At 44.0% G+C, this 22,531-nt stretch overlaps 1 protein-coding gene across 1 annotated transcript; it reads left to right on the forward strand.

Annotated features, from left to right (window-relative positions):
* Nucleotides 1-20,888: 20,888 nt before the first annotated feature.
* Nucleotides 20,889-21,575, forward strand: LOC126251378 (uncharacterized). The gene has a single exon (XM_049951762.1). It carries the CDS (start codon nt 20,889-20,891, stop codon nt 21,573-21,575), a length of 687 nt encoding a protein of 228 aa, XP_049807719.1.
* The last annotated feature ends 956 nt before the right edge of the window (nt 21,576-22,531 follow it).

Genomic DNA, 22,531 nt, shown 5'->3' on the forward strand with positions numbered 1-22,531 from the left:
TCTCCACACTCGAATCCGACCATCGTGGTGCTGCAGACAGAAGCGTGCCTCGTCAGTAAAGACAACGTCATTCCATTCTGCCGTCCACATCCGTCTGTCATCACACCATTGGCGACGGAGACGTCTGTGGTTCTGCGTCAATGGTAGACGAAGCAATGGACGTCTTGCGGACAGACCACTCTGCTGTTAACGGCGTCGAATGGTACGCGCAGACACTGGATGATGCGTTACAGACGCAATGTGCTGTGCTATGGTTCGGGATGTCACTGAGCGATCCGTCACTGCCATGCGCACAATTTGCCTATCAGCACGTGCAGTGGTGCACCGAGGTGAATGCGATCGACCACGTCGGTCCGTCGTACCCTCCTGCATCCAACGGTCACATATCCGCATTACAGTTGTTTCGTTTCGTCCAACACGACTAGCTATTTCTCTGTATGATAGTCCACAATCTCGGTAAGCCACTATCCTTCCTCTGTCGAACTCGGATACTTGATCAAAAGAAGTTCGCTGTTGTCTACGAGGCATAACTGATCGTCTTGTGAAAAAACCACAAGATAAACACACGTGCCGAACGTACACTCGTCGAAATCGCCAAGCCTTAAATGGCGCTATGAGGTGGCGCCACAGGCGCGCGTGATGTGCGTCTGCGCTGAAATTCTAATCAGTTGCATATCTCATCGCTGCAAACCCATGGTGTAAATTTCACTTGATTCGGGTGCTTCCTTCAGGGTGTTGCATTTACGGTGGCCAGCAGTGTAGTACACGTTGCCAAAACATAGGGCAAATGCACTATTTATCTGATCGGATGGCATAGTACAGCACTGTGCTTGAATGCACCCCAGCACATATTCTACAGTTGCAGTGCGTCTTCTGTATTTTCTGCATGTCTGTGTCCGTGCATGTGTGGCGGACATCCGAGTTCGTACCGCTCCAATCATCCCCGGGTGCCCTGCGCACCCTGGGGTGCTTCAGTCAGGCGTACACGCTCGCCCACGGCTGCGGCCGCTCCCTCAACGTCGGCGCCGGCACTGTTTGGTGCGCAGCGTGTGGCCGTCTGGGAGGCGAGTGCGCGGCATCTCCTACATCTAGCCACGGCAGTGGACTCTGTCTTGCTGTGGTATTTGCTGTTTCTATTCTGTCATGCAGCAGATCCTTCCTCAATTCTTCCAAATGTACCGGAGAGAACCAGTATAGGAAAACTACAGCACTTTTAAAAATCCAGTCGCGTTTCCGATCGTAGTACCACTGGCACGCTTGCATTCGATACGGGCGGGGTGCTCCGTGATAGCGACTTGGTGTGATCGGCAGGATTTCTTTTCTCACCAGATACGTTTAGTGGAAACGTTGTGGTGGAGGAGAGTGTCTGTGTTCTCAAACATCTTTGCGTACAAGACCTCGGATATATTTACTGCTACGATCTATTTGTGACAGAAATTTCATTAGTTGATTTGCATAATGTTTGCGTGTGTCTCAAACTGGCGGCTAGTATATCGCACTTCATTCCACTGATGATGTGTAGATACTGTTTGCAGGGTTTACTGTCTGTGCAATATGCATGTATGTTTCTCGATCTGTACAAAAAAGTTTGCCGCTGAAATTCTCGTAATTTGTCCATCTGCAGAAACTGGCGGTGGGTTTCGAAATATGTCATGAACTTTTAGATACGTCATTGTTCTGATTTTCCCATCTGTGCTTAGAGGTCAGTGTACTTTGAAAAGTGAGGAAAATAAAAAATAAGAGCTTTAACATTCCTGACTCCGGCAGCAAATGTAAACTAAGCCTAATCTGCGTTTCTATGCGCAATCAGAATAAAAATGTGCCGAATTTTTTTAAGTATTCCTTAGTGGCTTGTCACCCACAAAGTGTTTAAATAGATGGTATTCCATACACTGTAGTCAGTTTCCTGACAAATTCCTTAACTAAATAAATAAACTATATTACAAACACCATCTTGTATCTGATAAATTTTTAAATAAACAATATTTCACACATTATCTAAATTACTTAAAAAAATATACCATCCACTGCAATTTATTTCCAGACAAATGGCCAATCGTGTAAGCCTTTTTCACACCAATTTCCAAATGAGGGAGGGGAGGGGGTTGCTGGGAGGTTTCCCAGAGGGTGGATTTAATTAATTGATCGATTTAATTAATTAGTCTATTAAATAGGCATCAAAAGTATGTTTGTATTTGCAAGTGGGTTTCCAGACAGATAGGGGAGGAGGAGGTGGAAGTGGAGGAGGACTACAGAGAGGGGTGAGGCAACAATAGGTTAAGGACCTGTCAATGAAAAGGAAAGATTGTCCCCAGGGGGTCACAACATGTCAATCAAAAGTATGAATTATCTCCACAGAGTCGTAATCCTCTTAGCAGAACAATAGGATAAGGACCTGGCAATCAAAAGAGAACAGTAGGTTTACCCTTGAATGTAGGAAACCCACACTAACAAATTGTCCTGATACATAGTTTGTCCAACTACTAATGGACACTTGTACCTTTCTGTGTGAGCTCTGATTTCCCTTATTTTTTGATGATGGTGATTTCTCCCTATGTAGGTTGGCATTAACAAAATATTTTCTCATTCAGAGGAGAAAATTGATGTCCACATCAAATTCTGTATCACGTCCGCGACACACTATCCCCTATTTCTCGATTATACGAAATCAATGTAATCCATTAATCGTACCGGGTAAGAATCCCGCACCATACAGCAGCACTCCAAAAGAGGAGCAACTCGCTTAGTTTAGGCAATCTCTTTAGTCGATGTGTTGCATCTTCTAAGTGTTCTACCAGTAAAACACAGTCTTTGGTTCACCTTCCCCTTAGGTATTTAGTGAATTGATTTGATTGATATATACTGTACGTTTAACAGATTCTTTTTAGCACTCATGTGGATGACCTCACACTTTTCGTTATTCAAGGCAACTGCCAATTTTCGCACCATATGGATATCCTCTCTAAATCGTTTTGCAATTTGTTTTGATCTTCTGATGACTTTAGTAGACAATAAACGACAGTATCTGCAAACGACCTTTGATGGCTGCTCAGATTCTCTCTTAAATTGTTTATACGGATAAAGAACAACAGAGGGCCTACAACACTAACTTGGTAAACCCCAGAACTCACTTCTGTTTTACCTCAAGTCGCACTACTGAAACGACATTACATAACCATACAGTATGATTACAAGCTGCTTCTGAGGTACACACAAGTCGCCTAATGTGGCGTCGACTGAAATAACACTTGCATTCGACAACCGAACTTCCCGGGGCCTCCTGGCCAATAATGCCATACAGTCATTTCATTTCATGTGAGGTACAGTGTCAAATGCCTTCTGGAAATCTAGAAATACGGAATCAATTTGAAATTCCTTATTGATAGCACTCATCAACTCGTGTGTGTAAAGAGCTGGTTGCGTTTCACAAGAACGATGTTTTCTAAATCCGTATTGACTCCGTGTCGATAGACTGTTGTTTTCAGGGTAATTAATACTGTTCAAACAGAATAAATGTTATAAAATCCTGCTGCATACCGACATTAATGATATGGGCCTATAATTTCGTGGATTACTCCTGCTGCCTTTCTTGAACATTGGTGTCACGTTCTGACACTCCACTCCTTTTCGCGTTCGTCAGACATCAGCCGTGAGTGCGTTAGCGTCACTAGAATAAATTTTTGAGGTTAGGAGTAGACCCTTAATCTATTACAGAGAACATCGGTGTTTAGCTGTACTAAATTTGTTTCATTCCTATATTATTGTTGAAGAAGCACACGGGTTTACATAGATTGTGACATGAAAATTTCAGGAGAGTTGACAAGATGATGCATTACGTCGTGTTTAGCAGAAATAACACTGAACACAACAATATTAAATTTAAAAAGAAGGTTCTCCACAAGATTTTTCGTCCTTCTAGACAGTGCAGTTGGCCAATATTACGACAAATCGTCCGAGTCCGGTTCTAAGTTCGGTACTATTTAGGATGACAATAAAGTCTACGGAGGATGGTTAGTTTTTGTGACAAGATGAGCTAAAGATTACTGAAGATTGCTCGAGTTCACAATGGACGCAAGCTGGTGAACGCCTCTGTGAGCGGCATTTACCTTTAGCTGTGATTTGCTGTCGACTGCACGGCTGCTCTGGGCCTCTGAAAATCCTATATAAGCTGATCAAAATCTTTACTTATTTTATCAGCTGAAACTGCCCTATGTTTCTCATTAGGCGAGAAAACATGCATTTATCCCTAGTCTGGAAAATATGGCGATATACACGTGCATAGATGTAGCAGCGTGTATACTTCAAACACCCTCTCAGTTCTCACAAGAAAAATTAACTACGTGGCTGTTTCGTTTCTCCACTGTCGGAGCTCATCGACTCTTCAGCTAATTTGTAGCTGAATGTCAGCCGAAGTGAACGCAGTGTTGTTGTGGCGTCGTACAGACAGTGACACTTGACACTGGTTCAGAGGAGAGTCCCCGAAGTTTTAGGTATTGTGTCTTTCGTAACAAATTGTCCCCGAACTGTGCATTTTCGTGCTTCATGTCACGGCTTTTGCAGACCAATGGGAGTATTCCTTTCATCCTGTGAAAACTACCCCTGCCAATCGCAAAGCACATACCTTTAAACTGCATTGAAACATCAGCCCTTTTTCTCCTTCCGAGTTTATTTCAACGAATCGGCCATTTTGTGCCGGTTCCTGACGCCTATAAGTTGCACACAAACGGACCTTCCACGTCATCAACTGCGCCACTCGTCTGTTTGTATCCACCTGGAAATTCCAAAACGCAGTTTCTCCGTCACAGGCAGCGCTGGGCCGCTACCTGCTGCCCTCCGTGTATTGCCCAGCACGTTCGTCGCCCCTCTCGCCGTGGGTCACCAATTCTTGTCAGAAACTTCCGTTACACGTGGGCCGTGACGGGGCAACTCGCTTCTGCCCCCAAACTAAAACCTTTTTTCCAGCAGCGTTTTTTCACCTTTTGCTCATTCGTGCAGGATTTGGGTTCGGTGTGCTAATACCATCGAATCGGGTGTCATCCCTTTTGGCAGTACCTACTGTACGTTTTCATAGGCAAATCTGCTCACCACCACTTCAGTATGTCAGGTGACGTATTCACTTATTTGTTATGATGGGGCCGAGCGGTTCTAGGCGCTACAGTCTGGAACCGCGCGACCGCTACGGTTGCAGTATAACACACTCCTGTCCGCTACTGCTATACCATAACCTTAAAGTAGGAGGCACGTCGTGAAATAAAGCTATCTAGTTAAAGCAATTATGGTATAAAGTAACAGAGCAGTGTTACCGTCTGAGAGGGATTTTGTTGTGTTGACCGTGTTGTACCTAACGGGGTGGCTTATCGGAAATGAAAGTCAGAATTACGTAAATATTTGAACAGTAACAAAGAATATTTTGCCTAGCTATACTGTTTAAAGAATAAGGAAAACGGTCGCCAGCCTAATTAGGCAAGAGAAAGATTAACGTTCTCGTTTAAGAAAGTAGATATGAGCAACTTTAACGGACAAACACAACCTAGACTTGACCACACGCGAGAGCAATGAACTCTGACACATACATATGTTTACGGCAAGATTGAAGCTAAAAGCTAGAGCAGCACAAACTATTTGCATAAATATAACAAACAACGAAACACACTATTACTTTCAGTGCTTATTCAAACTGAATGGTCTTTATAACGTTATTATTACTATTCACTGCAGGATCATAAATTGGACATAGGTTAAGTCTCTCTCAGTTAAATACTTTACTATTGAAAATGAGAGTTAATTGGAATCCACTAACAGGTTGGTTCTCACTATCTTTTGAATAAAGAAATTATGGTTTTCATAAATAGTGGTCTTCCCGTTACTTGTTACCTAGCATTAGCACAATAGACAAACTGTGGATCCGGTTACACTATTAATATACACTTCCAATACACAAGAGAGACAAACACTTAGCAATCATGAACATATAATTTTCTACTATTGCAGTTTTACGCTTTTACTACAGTGAAACACAATGTTGACAAAATTGCAAGAAACTGACTCACCTTTAAGAATTTATTACAGGCAGCAATGTGACCATTTACTAAGCAATACTTTATAAGCCTCAGTTTTAAGAACTTTAATTTATAAAGAAACAGCAAATTGTCTTTATTACCACAGTCTTCTACTTTCAAGTAAATGATTAAATAGGTGACTTTGAAACTCCACAAAACTTTAAATTAGACTGTTTCCATCACTGGGAGGCTTTCATTTTTTCCACAACCTAGGACACTCGGTAATCATAGTTCAAATGGAGAGGACCCTGAGAGGTGTTGTGATAGGGAAAAAATCAATGTAGGTACATAAATTCAGTTATAAGTTACCTTATATTTGTGCACACTAAAACATCCAATATGCTGATCCTTCGCTGTACATTATTATAGTATTCCGTTTCAGTGACTGCGCAATGTGGTGGCAACTGCATGTTGGTAGGTGGATTTGCAAACAGAATTGCTGGATTCTGTCCCTTCATGGTGGCGATGATGGATACCAATTCCAGAATCGTTCCAGCTATTTGTCCATCCATCCGAGGTATTGCAAAGTGGCCGAAAAAGCATCTCTCGGAACCAGCACAATATACAACTTTTACATGGCAGTGCACAGTTTGGTAGCTCGTCCCCGACTGACTCTTGGTTCCACCTTTTCTACCTAGGCCAACCACAATTTGCGCGCGCTACACAGTTCCGTTCCCAAGGGGAACCACACTATCTCTTACACACAAGATAACTAAGAATCCTAAGTGAAGCTCAGCAATTTACATAACAGCAACCAAACACATTAAATCAAACAGAACATTTGCACATATTGACATTTCTACAAAAAATTATTCACACAGAAATTACAATTATATATGGTAAGTTTTGTTCCCTCCAAATGGAACAAAGAATTTAAATGACAGATATACTACATTGCATAGAATCAAGCCACGACATCAAAGTTTTAAACAAAGAAAAGAGTATACAATTTTGTGTTAACTATTCATCAAACACATTTACAGAAGCTCAACGATGTAACATTAAATGAAACAAAAGCAAAATAAATCCGTACAGCATAAGAGCTATGGTGTTACACAGGTTTGAATCCTGCCTTGGGCATGGCTGTGTGTGATGTCCTTAGGTTAGTTAGGTTTAAGCAGTTCTAAGTCCTAGGGGACTGATGACCTCACGTGTTAAGTCCCATCACGCTCAGAGCCATTTCGTTATGATGTGTAAAATATCAGGCAAGACGGAAAATCAACATTCATCCAAGCTGCCACCTTACAACGTGTGCAACTTTTCAGTCTGTGGGTAAGCATCCTTCTGCGGGCGAGCGCTATGTATGATTGTCAAGTATGGAGCTCTCGCATCAGAATAGTCTGAAAGGAACCTAAGTGGTACGCAGTCTGGGCCCTAAGACTTGCTTTTATTAAGAGACTGAAGTTGCTTCACTGTCTGATCGTTATGACTCTCGACACCGCACACAGCGCCTCTGTCGAAGCAGAGCGGAATGCCCGCAGTGGCCTTGCCAGAACACGCCTTTATCCGCGCCTCTGTGCAGCCCTGTCGGTCACCAGAGCGAGACTGTGCCCGTACACTCACTGCGAAGCCCACTGCCGATCCGCAGAGAGCGCATCGGTATGTTGAGACGTGTGCAGTGGGCAGTCCGTACTTAGCAGTGCATTGCAGTTGCACGATGGGGCAGCTCGGCAGACGACTGGCGGGTGGAGGGGTCGAACAGAGCGACCGAGTGCTGGCTGGCAGTGTCGCTGGCGATTCGTCTCCAGCCGGTGAGGTAATGGTGGCAAAAGCCGACCGGTTTTAAACCGATACCTGTATTTTAGCTCGGAATACCTAGTATTTTTCAGTATTTGTTTGGCCTCAGTGATAACAGGTGTTTTTCACTATTATTAGCAAATGGCTAATAGAAATGTCATTTAGTCATAGATTAGATTAGATTGGATTTTCTTTCATTCCAATTGATCCGTAGTGAGGAGGTACTCCAGGATGTGGAACGTGTCAGATAACAACAATACATGACAAATATTTACAACTAAAACAAATAAGCTAATCTACCATTCCACAGGTCCCAAGTGGAATGATCATTATTTTTTAATGAACACTATATGAAGAAGTCATTTTACAAATACTAATGCACTGGATTTAAAATTAAAAAGTTTATTTATTTATTTATAAACATGTAATAAAACTGCTATAATACTTGAAACTTCCTGGAAGATTAAAACTGTGTGCCCGACCGAGACTCGAACTCGGGACCTTTGCCTTTCGCGGGCAAGTGCTCTACCAGCTGAGCTACCCAAGCACGACTCACTCTCGGTCCTCACATCCCCCAGGCTGTGGCTAAGCCATGTCTCCGCAGTATCCTTTCTTTCAGGAGTGCTAGTTCTGCAAGGTTCGCAGGACAGCTTCTGTAAAGTTTGGAAGGTAGGAGACGAGGTACTGGCAGAAGTAAAGCTGTGAGGACCGGGCGTGAGTCGTGCTTCGGTAGCTCAGATAGTAGAGCACTTGCCCGCAAAAGGCAAAGGTCCCGAGTTCGAGTCTCGGTCGGGGACACAGTTTTAATCTGCCAGGAAGTTTCATATCAACGCACACTCCGCTGCAGAGTGAAAATCTCATTCTACTATAATACTTATTTACAATGAACACATCACTGCACTGAAATTGTGCAGAAGTTATATATACACATATACAGGGTGAGTCAGCTAACACAAATACGTAATCAGTGCCGTTTGTTGCATTGTAAAATGTTAATTACATCCGGAGATATTGTAACCTAAAGTTGACGCTTGAGTACCACTCCTCCGCTGTTCGATCGTGTATATCGGAGAGCACCGAATTACGTAGGGATCCAAAGGGAACGGTGATGGACCTTACGTACAGAAGAGACTGGAACAGCACATTACGTCCACATGCTAACACCTTTTTATTGGTCTTTTTCACTGACGCACGTGTACATTACCATGAGGGGTGAGGTGCACGTACACACCTGATTTCCGTTTTCAATTACGGATTGGAATAGAGTGTGTCCCGACATGTCAGGCCAATAGATGTTCAATGTGGTGGCCATGATTTGCTGCAAACAATTGCAATCTCTGGCGTAATGAATGTCGTACACGCTGCAGTACATCTGGTGTAACGTCGCCGCAGGCTGCCACAATACGTTGTTTCATATCCTCTGGGGTTGTAGGCACATCACGGTACACATTATCCTTTAACGTACCCCACAGAAAGAAATCCAGAGGTGTAAGATCAGGAGAACGGGCTGGCCAATTTATGCGTCCTCCACGTCCTATGAAACGCCCGTCGAACATACTGTCAAGGGTCAGCCTAGTGTTAATTGCAGAATGTGCAGGTGCACCATAATGCTGATACCACATACGTCGACGCGTTTCCAGTGGGACATTTTCGAGCAACGTTGGCAGATCATTCTGTAGAAACGCGATGTATGTTGCAGCTGTTTGGGCCCCTGCAATGAAGTGAGGACCAATGAGGTGGTCGCCAATGATTCCGCACCATACATTTACAGTCCACGGTCGCTGTCGCTCTACCTGTGAGCCAGCGAGGATTGTCCACGGACCAGTAATGCATGTTCCGTAGATTCACTGCCCCGTGGTTTGTGAAACCCGCTTCATCAGTAAACAGGTAGAACTGCAACGCATTCTCTGTTAATGCCCATTGACAGAATTGCACTCGATGATTAAAGTCATCACCATGTAATTGCTGATGTAGCGACACATGAAACGGGTGAAAGCGGTGACGATGCAGTATGCGCATGACACTACTTTGACTCAGTCCACCGGCTCTCGCAATGTCCCGTGTACTCATGGCAACAGCGGCTAACACACCAACTGCACCCACTTCTCCTGTGACGGGCCTGTTACGGAACCGTTTGCGTGCTACGACCATACCTGTTGCATACAGTTGGCGGTAGATGTTTTGCAATGTGCGGCACGTTGGATGCTCTCTGTCCGGGTACCGTTCTGCATACACCCTGGCAGGCTTCAGCTGCATTTCGTCGACACTCGCCATAGATGAGTATCATCTCCGCCTCTTCAGAGTTCGAATACACCATGGTCACAGTTTCTACAACACTACACTATCACAGACGTCTGGTAACACGGTGTACTACAGTTGGTCTGCGTGCGGAGACGCATGCAGAATAACAATAGCAGCAAGCGCTACATGCGGACACTGCGACAGCTAGACCAAACCACAACAGTGCATGTCCCTGCAGATGCTGCTCGCCGACCGTGGCCCGTGTTTGTTACAACACGCAACTGAACGTCGGAGATTTCAAGCGTCAACTTTAGGTTACAATATCTCCGGATGTAATTAACATTTTACAATGCAACAGACGGCACTGATTACGTATTTGTTTATATGTTCAGATGTGCTAACAAAACTAACGTGGTTCCATATAAAAAACGTAGGTTTGTGTTAAAAAACATACTTCCGTGCATTTTTGTATGGTTTGTATTAAACAATTACACTAGCCCCTCTCCTCACGTTCGGTCTGTGGAATCGGTTCGTCAGTATTTGATGTGGTTTACGAAATGTATCCAGCGGTAACGTTAGGTGACTCACCCTGATATATATATATATATCAGTTGGTTTTACTGAGAAATTCATCAATGGAGTAGAAGGAGTTGGCCACCAATATCAGCAGTGCTAAAAATTTTCATTCTTAAATAACCGTTTTTATATAAAAAGGAGTAATTTTTTATTCGTGAAATTTCCATTGGTTTGAAATATTTCTTTTTTATACAATATGGGAAAAGCGAACAGTGCTATTCTAAGAACAATGTCGTCAGGAACAAGCAACAAAGACGTGGCGTAAGAAGTGGTACAGTAATGTCCCTGGTGCCGTGTGTCGTACAGTGCGCGGGAACTGCCGCGGCCGCTGGTCTGGGGAGGAGTGGGGAGAGCGGTGGTGTCAGCCGCGGCGGGCGAGGGGACAAGGCGAGCGCCGGGGGGCAAGCGCCACACTTCTTGTTAATATTAAGTGCGGCCCCTCCGCGCCCACACTTGCACGGTGACCATTCAAAGAGATATGCTATCACCTATGATTTTTAGTACCTAAAATGAATTCCACTGAACACGTAGCGATTTATTTTCGGCTGCCTTGTTAACCATTTGTAACTTCGAGAGAAGCGCCACGAGTGGCGAATTTTGAGTAAAACCTACAAGTTTCTCCTGTTACCACCTTAAAACTATCCTTTTTTCCAAACATAATGGAGTTTACACTGCCTCACCTCACCAGCATGTTGTGCAGACACAATTGCGAGAGAAATCTGAAACAGTGATTTACTAACCATATTAAGTGAGAAATTGTGAAAAAGTATAGTCAGTAGGTTATGAAAAAGCACATCCTCCGTACAAAAAACCGTGTAACGTCTTCACATATGTTGTTCCAAAACCCATAACATTTCTTGTTTTATCAGCTATCGATGACCCTTAAAAATCACATTCTTTCACTGAAAAAGTTCTTAGAATGACACGGCAGAAAATGAATTTTTACCGAATAGTGATATGGTAAAATACTCTCCTCTTTGTGTACTATCATTTGCCAAAATCTCATTTCGATATCTGAAACCGTTTACGAAATATGACGTGGTGCGATCGCAAAATGAGTGTGCTACATCAGATCAGTTTTCTCAAGATTGGTGACAGGTAGGTACCTCTACCCAAGTGTAAAGAAAAATTCGTGATGTTACCTATATTTCATACGCAACAACATATTACGTAACATGCAGCAAACGTAAAATCATAGTGACCTCTGTTTTTTATTGCACACTTTTCCGAATTTGCGTAGTATCTTAATTTCACTCAAATATCACAATAACTATGGCCATTAACAATTGCATACCAATGGGAGGGGTCATCGACTGACCCCACAACCATCACACATTCTCTATCTAGGATAAATCACATTACTTATGTATTTCCATAATTTTGGCAGATTAGAAGAGTACAGTGTGAATTATTATTACTGGGAAAGGGTTTTTGGGACATTTTTAGTAAAAAATAGTTTTTTACATTTATTTGTATTAATTTCACAATTAGGATTACTCATATTCACATTCAGAACACTTTACAATACAAACTACTTCTTCTTTCTTGGTGTGTGCAGGGCAGATATACTTCCTGCAAGAAGTGCAAGCCTTCATGTACTTACGGTCTTTGCTTCTGGCGCATAAGTAACAGCGTCCTTTCTTTGGCAGACTATGCACAGCTGCACGTGTTACTTTCTGTCGTGGCTCCGTAACATTGTTTCCTCTGCTCACAGCACCTTGATTTTCATTACACTCATACCCAAAAGCTGATAACGCTTTAGTGTATTTTGAGTGTAGGCCTACAGCATTTTGAGCGCGTCTTTTCATGTTGAGGTCACAAAATTCACAAGCAAGATCTTTCAGGTACTTCTTTCTTCCAGAACTCTTTGTTGGGTAATTCTTTGTCCATTCCTTGTGTGTATCTTGAAATAGAACACATGAATTGTATGTTGCAATGTCAATCAAGTTGAAAAACACCGCCATTGGCCATCGACGCGTTGCTCGACGGCAGCTGTTCGTTCTTACACACTTATCGAATGTATCCACTCCTGACTTTGTATAATTGTAGAATAGGATGATGTTTGGCTTCTCTTCCGTCACATTCATATCATGATGTTGGGTTGACAATACTGTAACAACCTTTCCTTTCTTAGGCACGTAACTGACTACAGTGGCATCATCACTAAAGGTGTAGTTTTTTTTTTTTTTTTTAGAGAAACAGGACGGAGTTCTGTAGGAACATCGCGTTCGTCACTTCGTATAGTACCAACTGTAGTTACTTTCTATTTCAAAATATCAGATGCGACTGGAACGGTAGTGAACTTTCTGTTCATGGTAACATTTCTTCCAGAGTGTTTCAAGTTAGACATTTCAAACAATCTGTTAACTATTTCAGGGCCACTGTTATGGTTCTCATAGTGTGCTTTCCAGCGTTGGGATCCTCAGCGAAGCAGTATTTCGTTTCTGAATCACATAACACGTTCACCTCTATTCCATATTTTCCTGGTTTTGTTGGGATATATAGCCTGAATCGGCATCGCCCATGGAAGGTCACAAGTTCTTCATCCACTGTGACTGACTCACTAGGATTATAAAACTCAAGAAATTTACTATCATGTTCCATATATCCCTGATAGGAGCAAATTTGTCGGTCTGTTTTCTAGCTGCTCGAGTTAGAGATTCATCAAAACGCGAGCACTTCAGTAAGAGCCTCAGTCTATGCTCCGAAAATGAAGCTCTTTACTAAATACATCACGTAAACTGTCGTTGTTCTGTCTATGGACTCCACAGTTCAATAGAATTCCAATTGCTGACACAATTTCTTCCCTTTCAAATGCTTTCGAATTTTTTATGTAAATATCTTCAGATGATTCCCTAAGATTTCCAAGCTTTTGATTGGTACACATCAAAATGTTATCCAGGATGTTATCATCGAAGTACATGAGAAAAGCTTTTCCTGGTGTATCGGGTTTTATCCCTGGCTTAGTTCCTTTCTGGGTTCTCATTACGTTAGCAACAGACCTCCTCCTTTGATTTACGTAAGGGCTTCTCTTCCGTATCATACTTGATGGGGCCACCAAGTCTTTTTCAATTTTTGGTCAATTTGTGGTTTCGGCCTGGGTCGTATTTTTGTTGGTTGAATATCTATAAAAATATGAAAACAGAACCGAACACTAGCGAACTAAGCATTCTGCCGAGACACATATCCTAATATACTCCAAAATATCTGCAAAAAGTAATGAAAATCAATACTTAGCCCGTTCATTTTCATCCAACTCGCTGCTGACAGAAACTACTTGATGTGGAATTTCCGTGACTACATCATCAGTTTCGCTGCTTCAGCTTTGGGATAGTTCACCACAAAATTCATTGTCTGAACACTCAAGCAAATTTCTCATTTCGTCATCTGTCAGTTTCATCTTCTTGTACATTCTGTCAAATGCCACAAAGATATTACCTTCCACTCACCACACTCTTTACCGGTTGACTGCGAGAGGTGATTGTTGACCTGCTGCACCTTCAGTTATAACAATCGCTATAACTCAACAATGAGTGTAAACCAAAAGCTATTCTTATTGTCAACTGTAGCAATTATAATTACGATAAATGTCACGTATTTATTAAGTAAACTACTGAACACGACAGGAGTTTTAGCCTAAAAACTTCGTTGGGGTCAGTTACTGACCTCCCCCCCCCCCCAATTGGTATACAACTGTTAACGAAATTATGGGCACACTGTCATGAACCTAAAAAAAAAAAAAGCCGCTCGGAGTGGCCGCACGGTTTGAGGCGCCATTTCAAGGATTGCGCGGCCCCTCCCGCCGGAGGTTCGAGTCCTCGCTCGGGCATGGGCGTGTGTGTGTGTTGTTGTTAGCATAAGTTAGTTTTAGTTAGTTTAAATAGTGCGTAAGTCTAGGGACCGATGACCTCAGCAGTTTGGTCCCTTAGGAACACACACACACACACACACACACACACACACACACACACACACCTAAAAAGATAAAACTATAAGTAAAGCAAAAATGATCTTTCTTTTTATCGAACAGCTTCGTTTGAGAAAGATGTGCTCCTCCAGCCTGTCATTGGTGACCGGGTGAAAGGTCTGAAACACTGGTCTCCCCTTCCGAACGGACGAATAAACTCGCCCAACGCATTGGACGAAAACTGGTCACTGTGCGTCGGCCACCGAATCCTGCGTGAACAGTGTGTGAAAAGGAGGAGGAGATTAGTGTTTAACGTCCATTCGACGACGAGGTCATCAGAGACGGAACACACATCCTTCCATTCGACGACGAGGTCATCAGAGACGGAACACACATCCTTTCGAAGAAATCTTCCCAGCATTGACCTTAAGCGATTTAGGGAAATCACAGAAAACCTAAATCAGGATGCTGGACACAGGTTTGAACCGTTGTCCTCCCGAATACGAGTCCAGGGGGCTACCACTGCGCTACCCCGTCGGTCGGTGTGAAAGCCTTCCCCCAACGTGGTGTTGGGGGCAGTAATTCCTCGCTATTGTCGTCGGACATCCGTTGTATTGCAGATAGGCACCAACCCTAGTCTGGGTATATTTTCACGAAGTGACTTAGCAATGAAGTAAAATGCTTCATTCGCTTTAAAAGATTTAAAATTTCTCTGCCATTTCTATGAAATGATAAAACAGAAAGGAAATACGGTAACAGTAATAAGTTAAAACCTTGTCAACAATTCATTCACAGTACACAATAAAAGCCCGCATCTCGTGGTCGTGCGGTAGCGTTCTCGCTTCCCACGCCCGGGTTCCCGGGTTCGATTCCCGGCGGGGTCAGGGATTTTCTCTGCCTCGTGATGGCTGGGTGTTGTGTGATGTCCTTAGGTTAGTTAGGTTTAAGTAGTTCTAAGTTCTAGGGGACTGATGACCATAGATGTTAAGTCCCATAGTGCTCAGAGCCATTTGAACCATTTTGAACACAATAAAAACAGCAAGCAGCTGATCTGGAGCCCGTATCTACGTAATATGCCTTTATCTGCTTGTGGCCCTAGAAAACGGACAAATCAATATGAAAAACTTGGTTCTTCTACCTCGTTTTCACCTTTAGGACTGACGATTCGTAATTCCCAACTTGTGGTATGATCCCCGATTACAATATGATTTAAGAGTAAGGTTTTGAGAAATTAGAATCAATAGCATACTGGTCATTTTCTGTAGTACTCAGCTACTTATGGCTTTTCGTCAAAAATAGCGAATGGTGGATGGGCTAAGTTTTCTTTTATTTGTGCATTTAATTTAATAGTCTGATTCCATCTCATAAAACTGAGAGGGTCAAATATTTTCAATTTTTATCGAATTCTACGTTTTTTACAGGAAATAATAGGAACAAAAATTCGAAAATCGGTTACTTTAGAAACTTTTTTTTTGACTAGCCTTCACGATCAGGTTAAATTGACGTGAAAAAAGCCACATGTTACTTTTTGTTTATTTCATTAACAGTACAGTAGGCGCTCCAGTCTGGAACCGCGCGACCGCTACGGTCCCAGGTTCGAATCCTGCCTCGGGTATGGATGTGTGTGATGGCCTTAGGTTGGTTAGGTTTAAGTAGTTCTAAGTTCTAGGGGACTGATGGCCTCAGATGTTAAGTCCCATAGTGCTCAGAACCATTTGAACTATTTAGTACAGAATAACACACAGCCTCGACATTTCAGGTGGATCGGATGCTCGAAATGTAATAGCAAAGACATCTTATTCTTACAGCCTGATTGGTATGCGGCTGTTAAGGCTATTCCGGAGATAAAATAGTCCCCCATTCGGATCTCCGGGCGGGGACTACTCAGGAGGACGCCGTTATCAGGAGAAAGGAAACTGGCGTTCTACGGATCGGAGCGTGGAATATCAGGTCCCTTAATCGGGCAGATAGGTTAGAAAATTTAAAAAGGGAAATGGATAGGTTAAAGTTAGATATAGTGGGAATTAGTGAAGTTCGGTGGCAGGAGGAACAAGACTTTTGGTCAGGTGAATACAGGGTAATAAATACAAAATCAAATAGGGGTAATGCAGGAGTAGGTTTAATAATGAATACAAAAATAGGAGTGCGGGTAAGCTACCACAAACAGCATAGTGAACGCATTATTGTGGCCAAGATAGACACGAAGCCCACGCCTACTACAGTAGTACAAGTTTATATGCCAACTAGCTCTGCAGATGACGAAGAAATTGAAGAAATGTATGATGAAATAAATTATTCAGATAGTGAAGGGAGACAAAAATTTAATAGTCATGGGTGACTGGAATTCGGTACTACGAAGAGAAGGAAACGTAGTAGGTGAATATGGATTGGGGGTAAGAAATGAAAGAGGAAGCCGCCTGGTAGAATTTTGCACGGAGCATAACTTTAATCATAGCTAACACTTGGTTCAAGAATCATGAAAGAAGGTTGTATACAAAGAAGAAGCCTGGAGATACTGACAGGTTTCAGGTAGATTATATAATGGTAAGACAGAGATTTAGGAACCAGGTTTTAAACTGTAAGACATTTCCAGGGGCAGATGTGGACTCTGACCACAATCTATTGGTTATGAACTGTAGAGTAAAACTGAAGAAACTGCAAAAAGGTGAGAATTTAAGGAGATGGTACCTGGATAAACTGAAAGAACCAGAGGTTGTACAGGGTTTCAGGGAGATCATAAGGGAACAATTGACAGGAATGGGGGAAATAAATACAGTAGAAGAAGAATGGGTAGCTTTGAGGGATGAAATAGTGAAGGCAGCAGAGGATCAAGTATGTAAAAAGACGAGGGCTAGCAGAAATCCTTGGGTAACAGAAGAAATATTGAATTTAATTGATGAAAGGAGAAAATATAAAAATGAAGTAAATGAAGCAGGCAAAAAGGAATACAAACGTCTCAAAAATGAGATTGACAGGAGGTGCAAAATGGCTAAGCAGGGATGGCTAGAGGACAAATGTAAGGATGTAGAGGCTTATCTCACTAGGGTAAGATAGATACTGCCTACAGGAAAATTAAAGAGACCTTTGGAGAAAAGAGAACCACTTGTATGAATATCAACAGCTCAGATGGAAACCCAGTTCTAAGCAAAGAAGGGAAAGCAGAAAGGTGGAAGGAGTATATAGAAGGTCTATACAAGGGCGACCTACTTGAGGACAATATTATGGAAATGGAAGAGGATGTAGATGAAGATGAAATGGGAGATATGATACTGCGTGAAGAGTTTGACAGAGCACTGAATTACCTGATTCGAAACAAGGCCCCGGGAGTAGATAACATTCCATTAGAACTACTGATGGCCTTGGGAGAGCCAGTCCTGACAAAACTCTTCCATCTGGTGAGCAAGATGTATGAGACAAGCGAAATACCCACAGACTTCAAGAAGAATATAAGAATTCCAATCCCAAAGAAAGCAGGTATTGACAGATGTGAAAATTATCGAACTATCAGTTTCATAAGTCACGGCTGCAAAATACTAATGCGAATTCTTTACAGACGAATGGAAAAACTGGTAGAAGCCGACCTCGGGGAAGATCAGTTTGGATTCCGTAGAAATGTTGGAACACGTGGGGCAATACTGACCCTACGACTTATCTTAGAAGCTAGATTAAGGAAAGGCAAACCTACGTTTCTAGCATTTGTAGACTTAGAGAAAGCTTTTGACAATGTTGACTGGAATACTCTCTTTCAAATTCTGAAGGTGGCAGGGGTAAAATACAGGGAGCGAAAGGCTGTCTACAATTTGTATAGAAAACAAATGGCAGTTATAAGGGTTGAGGGGCATGAAAAGGAAGCAGTGGTTGGGAAGGGAGTGAGACAGGGTTGCAACCTCTCCCCGGATTTATTCAATCTGTATATTGAGCAAGCAATGAAGGAAACAAAAGAAAAATTCGGAGTAGGTATTAGAACCTATGGAGAAGAAATAAAAACTTTGAGGTTCGCCGATGACACTGTAATTCTGTGAGAGACAGCAAAGGACTTGGAAGAGCAGTTGAACGGAATGGACAGTGTCTTGGAAGGAGGATATAAGATGAACATCAACAAAAGCAAAACGAGGATAATGGAATGTAATCGAATTAAGTCGGCTGATGCTGAGAGATTTAGATTAGGAAATGAGACACTTGAAGAAGTAAAGGAGTTTTGCTATTTGGGGAGCAAAATAACCGATGATGGTCTGAGTAGAGAGGATATAAAATGTAGACTGGCAATGGCAAGGAAAGCGTTTCTGAAGAAGAGAAATTTGCCAACATCGAGTATAGATTTAAGTGTCAGGAAGTCGTTTCTGAAAGTATTTGTATGGAGTGTGGCCATGTATGGAAGTGAAAGATGGACGATAGTTTGGACAAGAAGAGAATAGAAGCTTTCGAAATGTGGTGCTACAGAAGAATGCTGAAGATTAGATGGGTAGATCCTTTAACTGATGAGGAGGTATTGAATAGGATTGGTTTGAAGAGAAGTTTGTGGCACAACTTGACTAGAAGAAGAGATCGGTTGGTAGGACATGTTCTGAGGCATCAAGGGATCGCAAATTTAGTGTTGGAGGGCATCTTGGAGGGTAAAAATCGTAGAGGGCGACCAAGAGATGACTACACTAAGCAGATTCAGAAGGATGTATTTTGCAGTAGGTACTGGGTGATGAAGAAGCTTGCACAGGATAGAGTAGCATGGAGGGCTGCATCAAACCAGTCTGAGGACTGAAGACCACAACAACAACAAGAACAACAAGGCTATTTTAGATCATAGAAAGGAAATAATGTACAAGAAAACGTCTAAGGTTACAGAGAATTTAAGTCTTTACGATTGTTAAAGTGGTTCTGTATAATTCTTTTCTTACTAGTTGAGGAGAATATAATTTATAGTGTATAATGCAAACATAAAATGAGACAGAGACACGATACAATAAGTGTGGTGAAAATACGTTGAAAAATGTAGAGGGAAGTGACATGGTACGTTTAGATTGTAATATAAGTTAACTAGCTTGTTGGTTGATAATAGCCTATTTCTACCTATTGCAGGTGAGAATATGTAGGTAGAACCTCGAGATAGTCTCATCTGTAACAGTGTGTGTTTATGGAGGTTTGTTGCGTTTGTGCGTATTGATATATTACCTCGAGTGCTGCGTGTAAGGATACTAGATTTGTTTGTCTAATTGTTGGTAGGTGCGGTATATTCTGTGTGATACCTTAGATACATACACATATGGTGTTATACATATTATATACAGACTGAGCATTTGATAGATGGACTACATGTGTTTTAGCTTTATTTGAAGAATAAACTTACGGTTGTAAATTTATTAGTGGAAACGGAGTGTAGTTCATTGGTAATTGAGTGGAGTATTCCTTAAATAACTTAATACAAAACATTACATGGTTTATACAGAAAATACATTTGGTACATTAAATATTTTGATTGCAGCTATACACAATAGAGAATATTCTTCTGTCTGGACAGAATAAGACGAATAACACTTTGCTGCCTCGGTATAGTACAATATAAACAATATAGAATGTGTTCGCAGCTCATGGTCTTGCGGTAGCGTTGTCGTCTCCGGCGCACGGGGTCCCGGGTTCGATTCCCGGCGGGGTCAGGAATTTTTTTCTGCCTCGTGATGACTGGGTGTTGTGTGTTCTTCATCATCATTGTCTCGCAAGTCGCCGAAGTGTCGTCAACTAAAAAGGACTTGCGATACGGCGGCCGAACTTCCCCGCATGGGGCCTCGCGGCCAACAATGCCATACGATCATATCAGTTCATTTTCAATATACAATGTGTCTTTGGGGAGGATGAGCCTCTGAATTAAAGAACTTTGCACCTTATCCTGCCTAGAGCCGTTACCTTGCTACCAGAGTCTTAGTACGTGGTGTCACTGCTGGCGTCGGTGCTTTGTTTGTTTTACGATTGTGACTGCCTGTCGTGTTGTTTGTCGCTGTGTTGTCCCATGCAGTGTCACGTGTTGTTGGTTTGGGTCCTTACGTGTTGATCCTTTCTGTTACACGAGCACTCGGTGTGTTAGTTGCTTCGCCGGTTCCGGAATGTGTGGTCGTGCTTGCGTACCGACATAACCGAAAACCGATTATTTGAGCAGTAACCGCCGCCCCTAGCGTGGGGCCCTACACGGACGGCTGCGGCGGCGCCGGCACGTGGTCGGCGACGGCGGCGGCGACGGCGAGTGCGACGCGGGCCGAGTGCAGCCGAGGGCGGCCGAGCGCAGCCGAGGGCGGCCGAGGCGGGCGGGGCCGGGCCCGGGCAGCGCAGTGCGCGCCCGCCCGCAGCGCGCGACCCGCCGCCCGCGACCCGCGACCCGCGACATGCCGACCGACGACGGCGCGCTCACCGTGGCCATGTCCAAGGGCCGCTCCGCCTCCATCTGCGCGCCCGGCTTCTCCAGCATGGAGGCCGTGGCCGCCGCCGCCGCAGCCGCGGCCGCCGGCGGGGGCGGAGGCAGCGGCAGTGGGGGTGGCGGCGGGACCCCGGTGGCCGGGAGGCGGCGCCGGCCCGCGGCCCGGTCGCAGAGCGCGCGCCTCACCGGCGGCAAGTCCGTGCGACGGCGAGCGGCCGCGGGGGCGGCCGGGGGCGGCGGCGAGGGCATGCGGGGCGGCGTGAGCGAGCCGCGCCTCGCCGGACACGGGGCGGAGGGCACGCCGCCCCCGGCGCCGGGGCTGGGGCTGCCCGCCGCCGCCACCCCCGAGGCGTCGCCCGGCTTCCGCAGGCGCGGCTCCAGCCGGCGCTCCGTGCACCACGCTCACGGCCACGGCCACGGCCACGGCCACGTGCAGCAGCCGCCGCCGCGCAAGTCTGCCGCCTACCTGGACGTGCCCGACGCGCTGGGCGGGCCGCTCGAGGGCGAGGACGACGAGTCGTACCGCCTGCGCTCCTTCAGCCTCACCTCCAAAGGTAGGCGCCGCCCACCGCCCACCGCCGTCTGTGTACGTGTCGTCGTCGCCGATCTGTCAGACCTACTGAAGGACGCGGGTTCGTGCCGTGTTCCGACATAGGCCGGCCGTGGTGGTCGAGCGGTTCTAGGCGCTTCAGTCTGGAACCGCGCGACCGCTACGGTCGCAGGTTCCAATTCTGCCTCGGGCATGGGTGTGTGTGATGTCCTTAGGTTAGTTAGGTTTAAGTAGTTCTAAGTTCTAGGGGACTGATGACCATAGCTGTTGAGTCCCATAGTGCTCAGAGCCATTTTTTTGTTCCAACATATCGGCGTAATATCGCAGTCTGATCGTTTAAACGCGAGGTTCGGATCGGTTCGCCGCTTTGCTGGTGACGCTCCCTACCGACATATTTATTTACAGTTGCGAAGCACACCGCTCACAAATTTGTGACTGAGTAACGAGTCCGGACACCTGAGTTCGTGGTGTTAGCTTCTCCGATTACGGTAGATATTACGCAGCGAGGTTCTTCAGAATTTTCGTTTTGTTTCTAGAGGGTCCCCAACTGCGATCCTCAGTAGACACTTCCGTAACTTTCCTTCGCGATTTCTTGCAAAAGGTGCGTGTAAATTTAAATGAAAATGTTACTAGTACGTAATGTATTGCTTCCACACTGAGGTTCTATTACTATGTGAATTTTGTCATAGAATGAGAGCAGAGGCAGCCCACGAGGGCAAACGAGGACTCGAATAGTACCGAAGCACGAAACAGTCGTAGTTTGCTGAACATATTACATACAGCGAAATTACTCATAACAGGATGCACGACAAGGGACTGCAAGACTAACGAGAACACCGCACGGCGTTCAGATTATTGTAATTATTTTATTTTTGTGATACGACAAGTTGAGAACTCAAATATAAACATCCGGAAGTAGTTCAATGCAGCAGTAAAACATTCTCGATAAAATCGACGTTGATTTTAAACAATGGCGCGTGGTCTGAGAAGATCTCGTGGAATGTTGGTGATTAAGAATTTATATTTGCAATGAAAACCGCATTTTTATGAGCTGAAGTGTA

Source organism: Schistocerca nitens, chromosome 4 (genome assembly GCF_023898315.1).
Source record: "Schistocerca nitens isolate TAMUIC-IGC-003100 chromosome 4, iqSchNite1.1, whole genome shotgun sequence".
NCBI classification, from domain to species: domain Eukaryota; kingdom Metazoa; phylum Arthropoda; class Insecta; order Orthoptera; family Acrididae; genus Schistocerca; species Schistocerca nitens.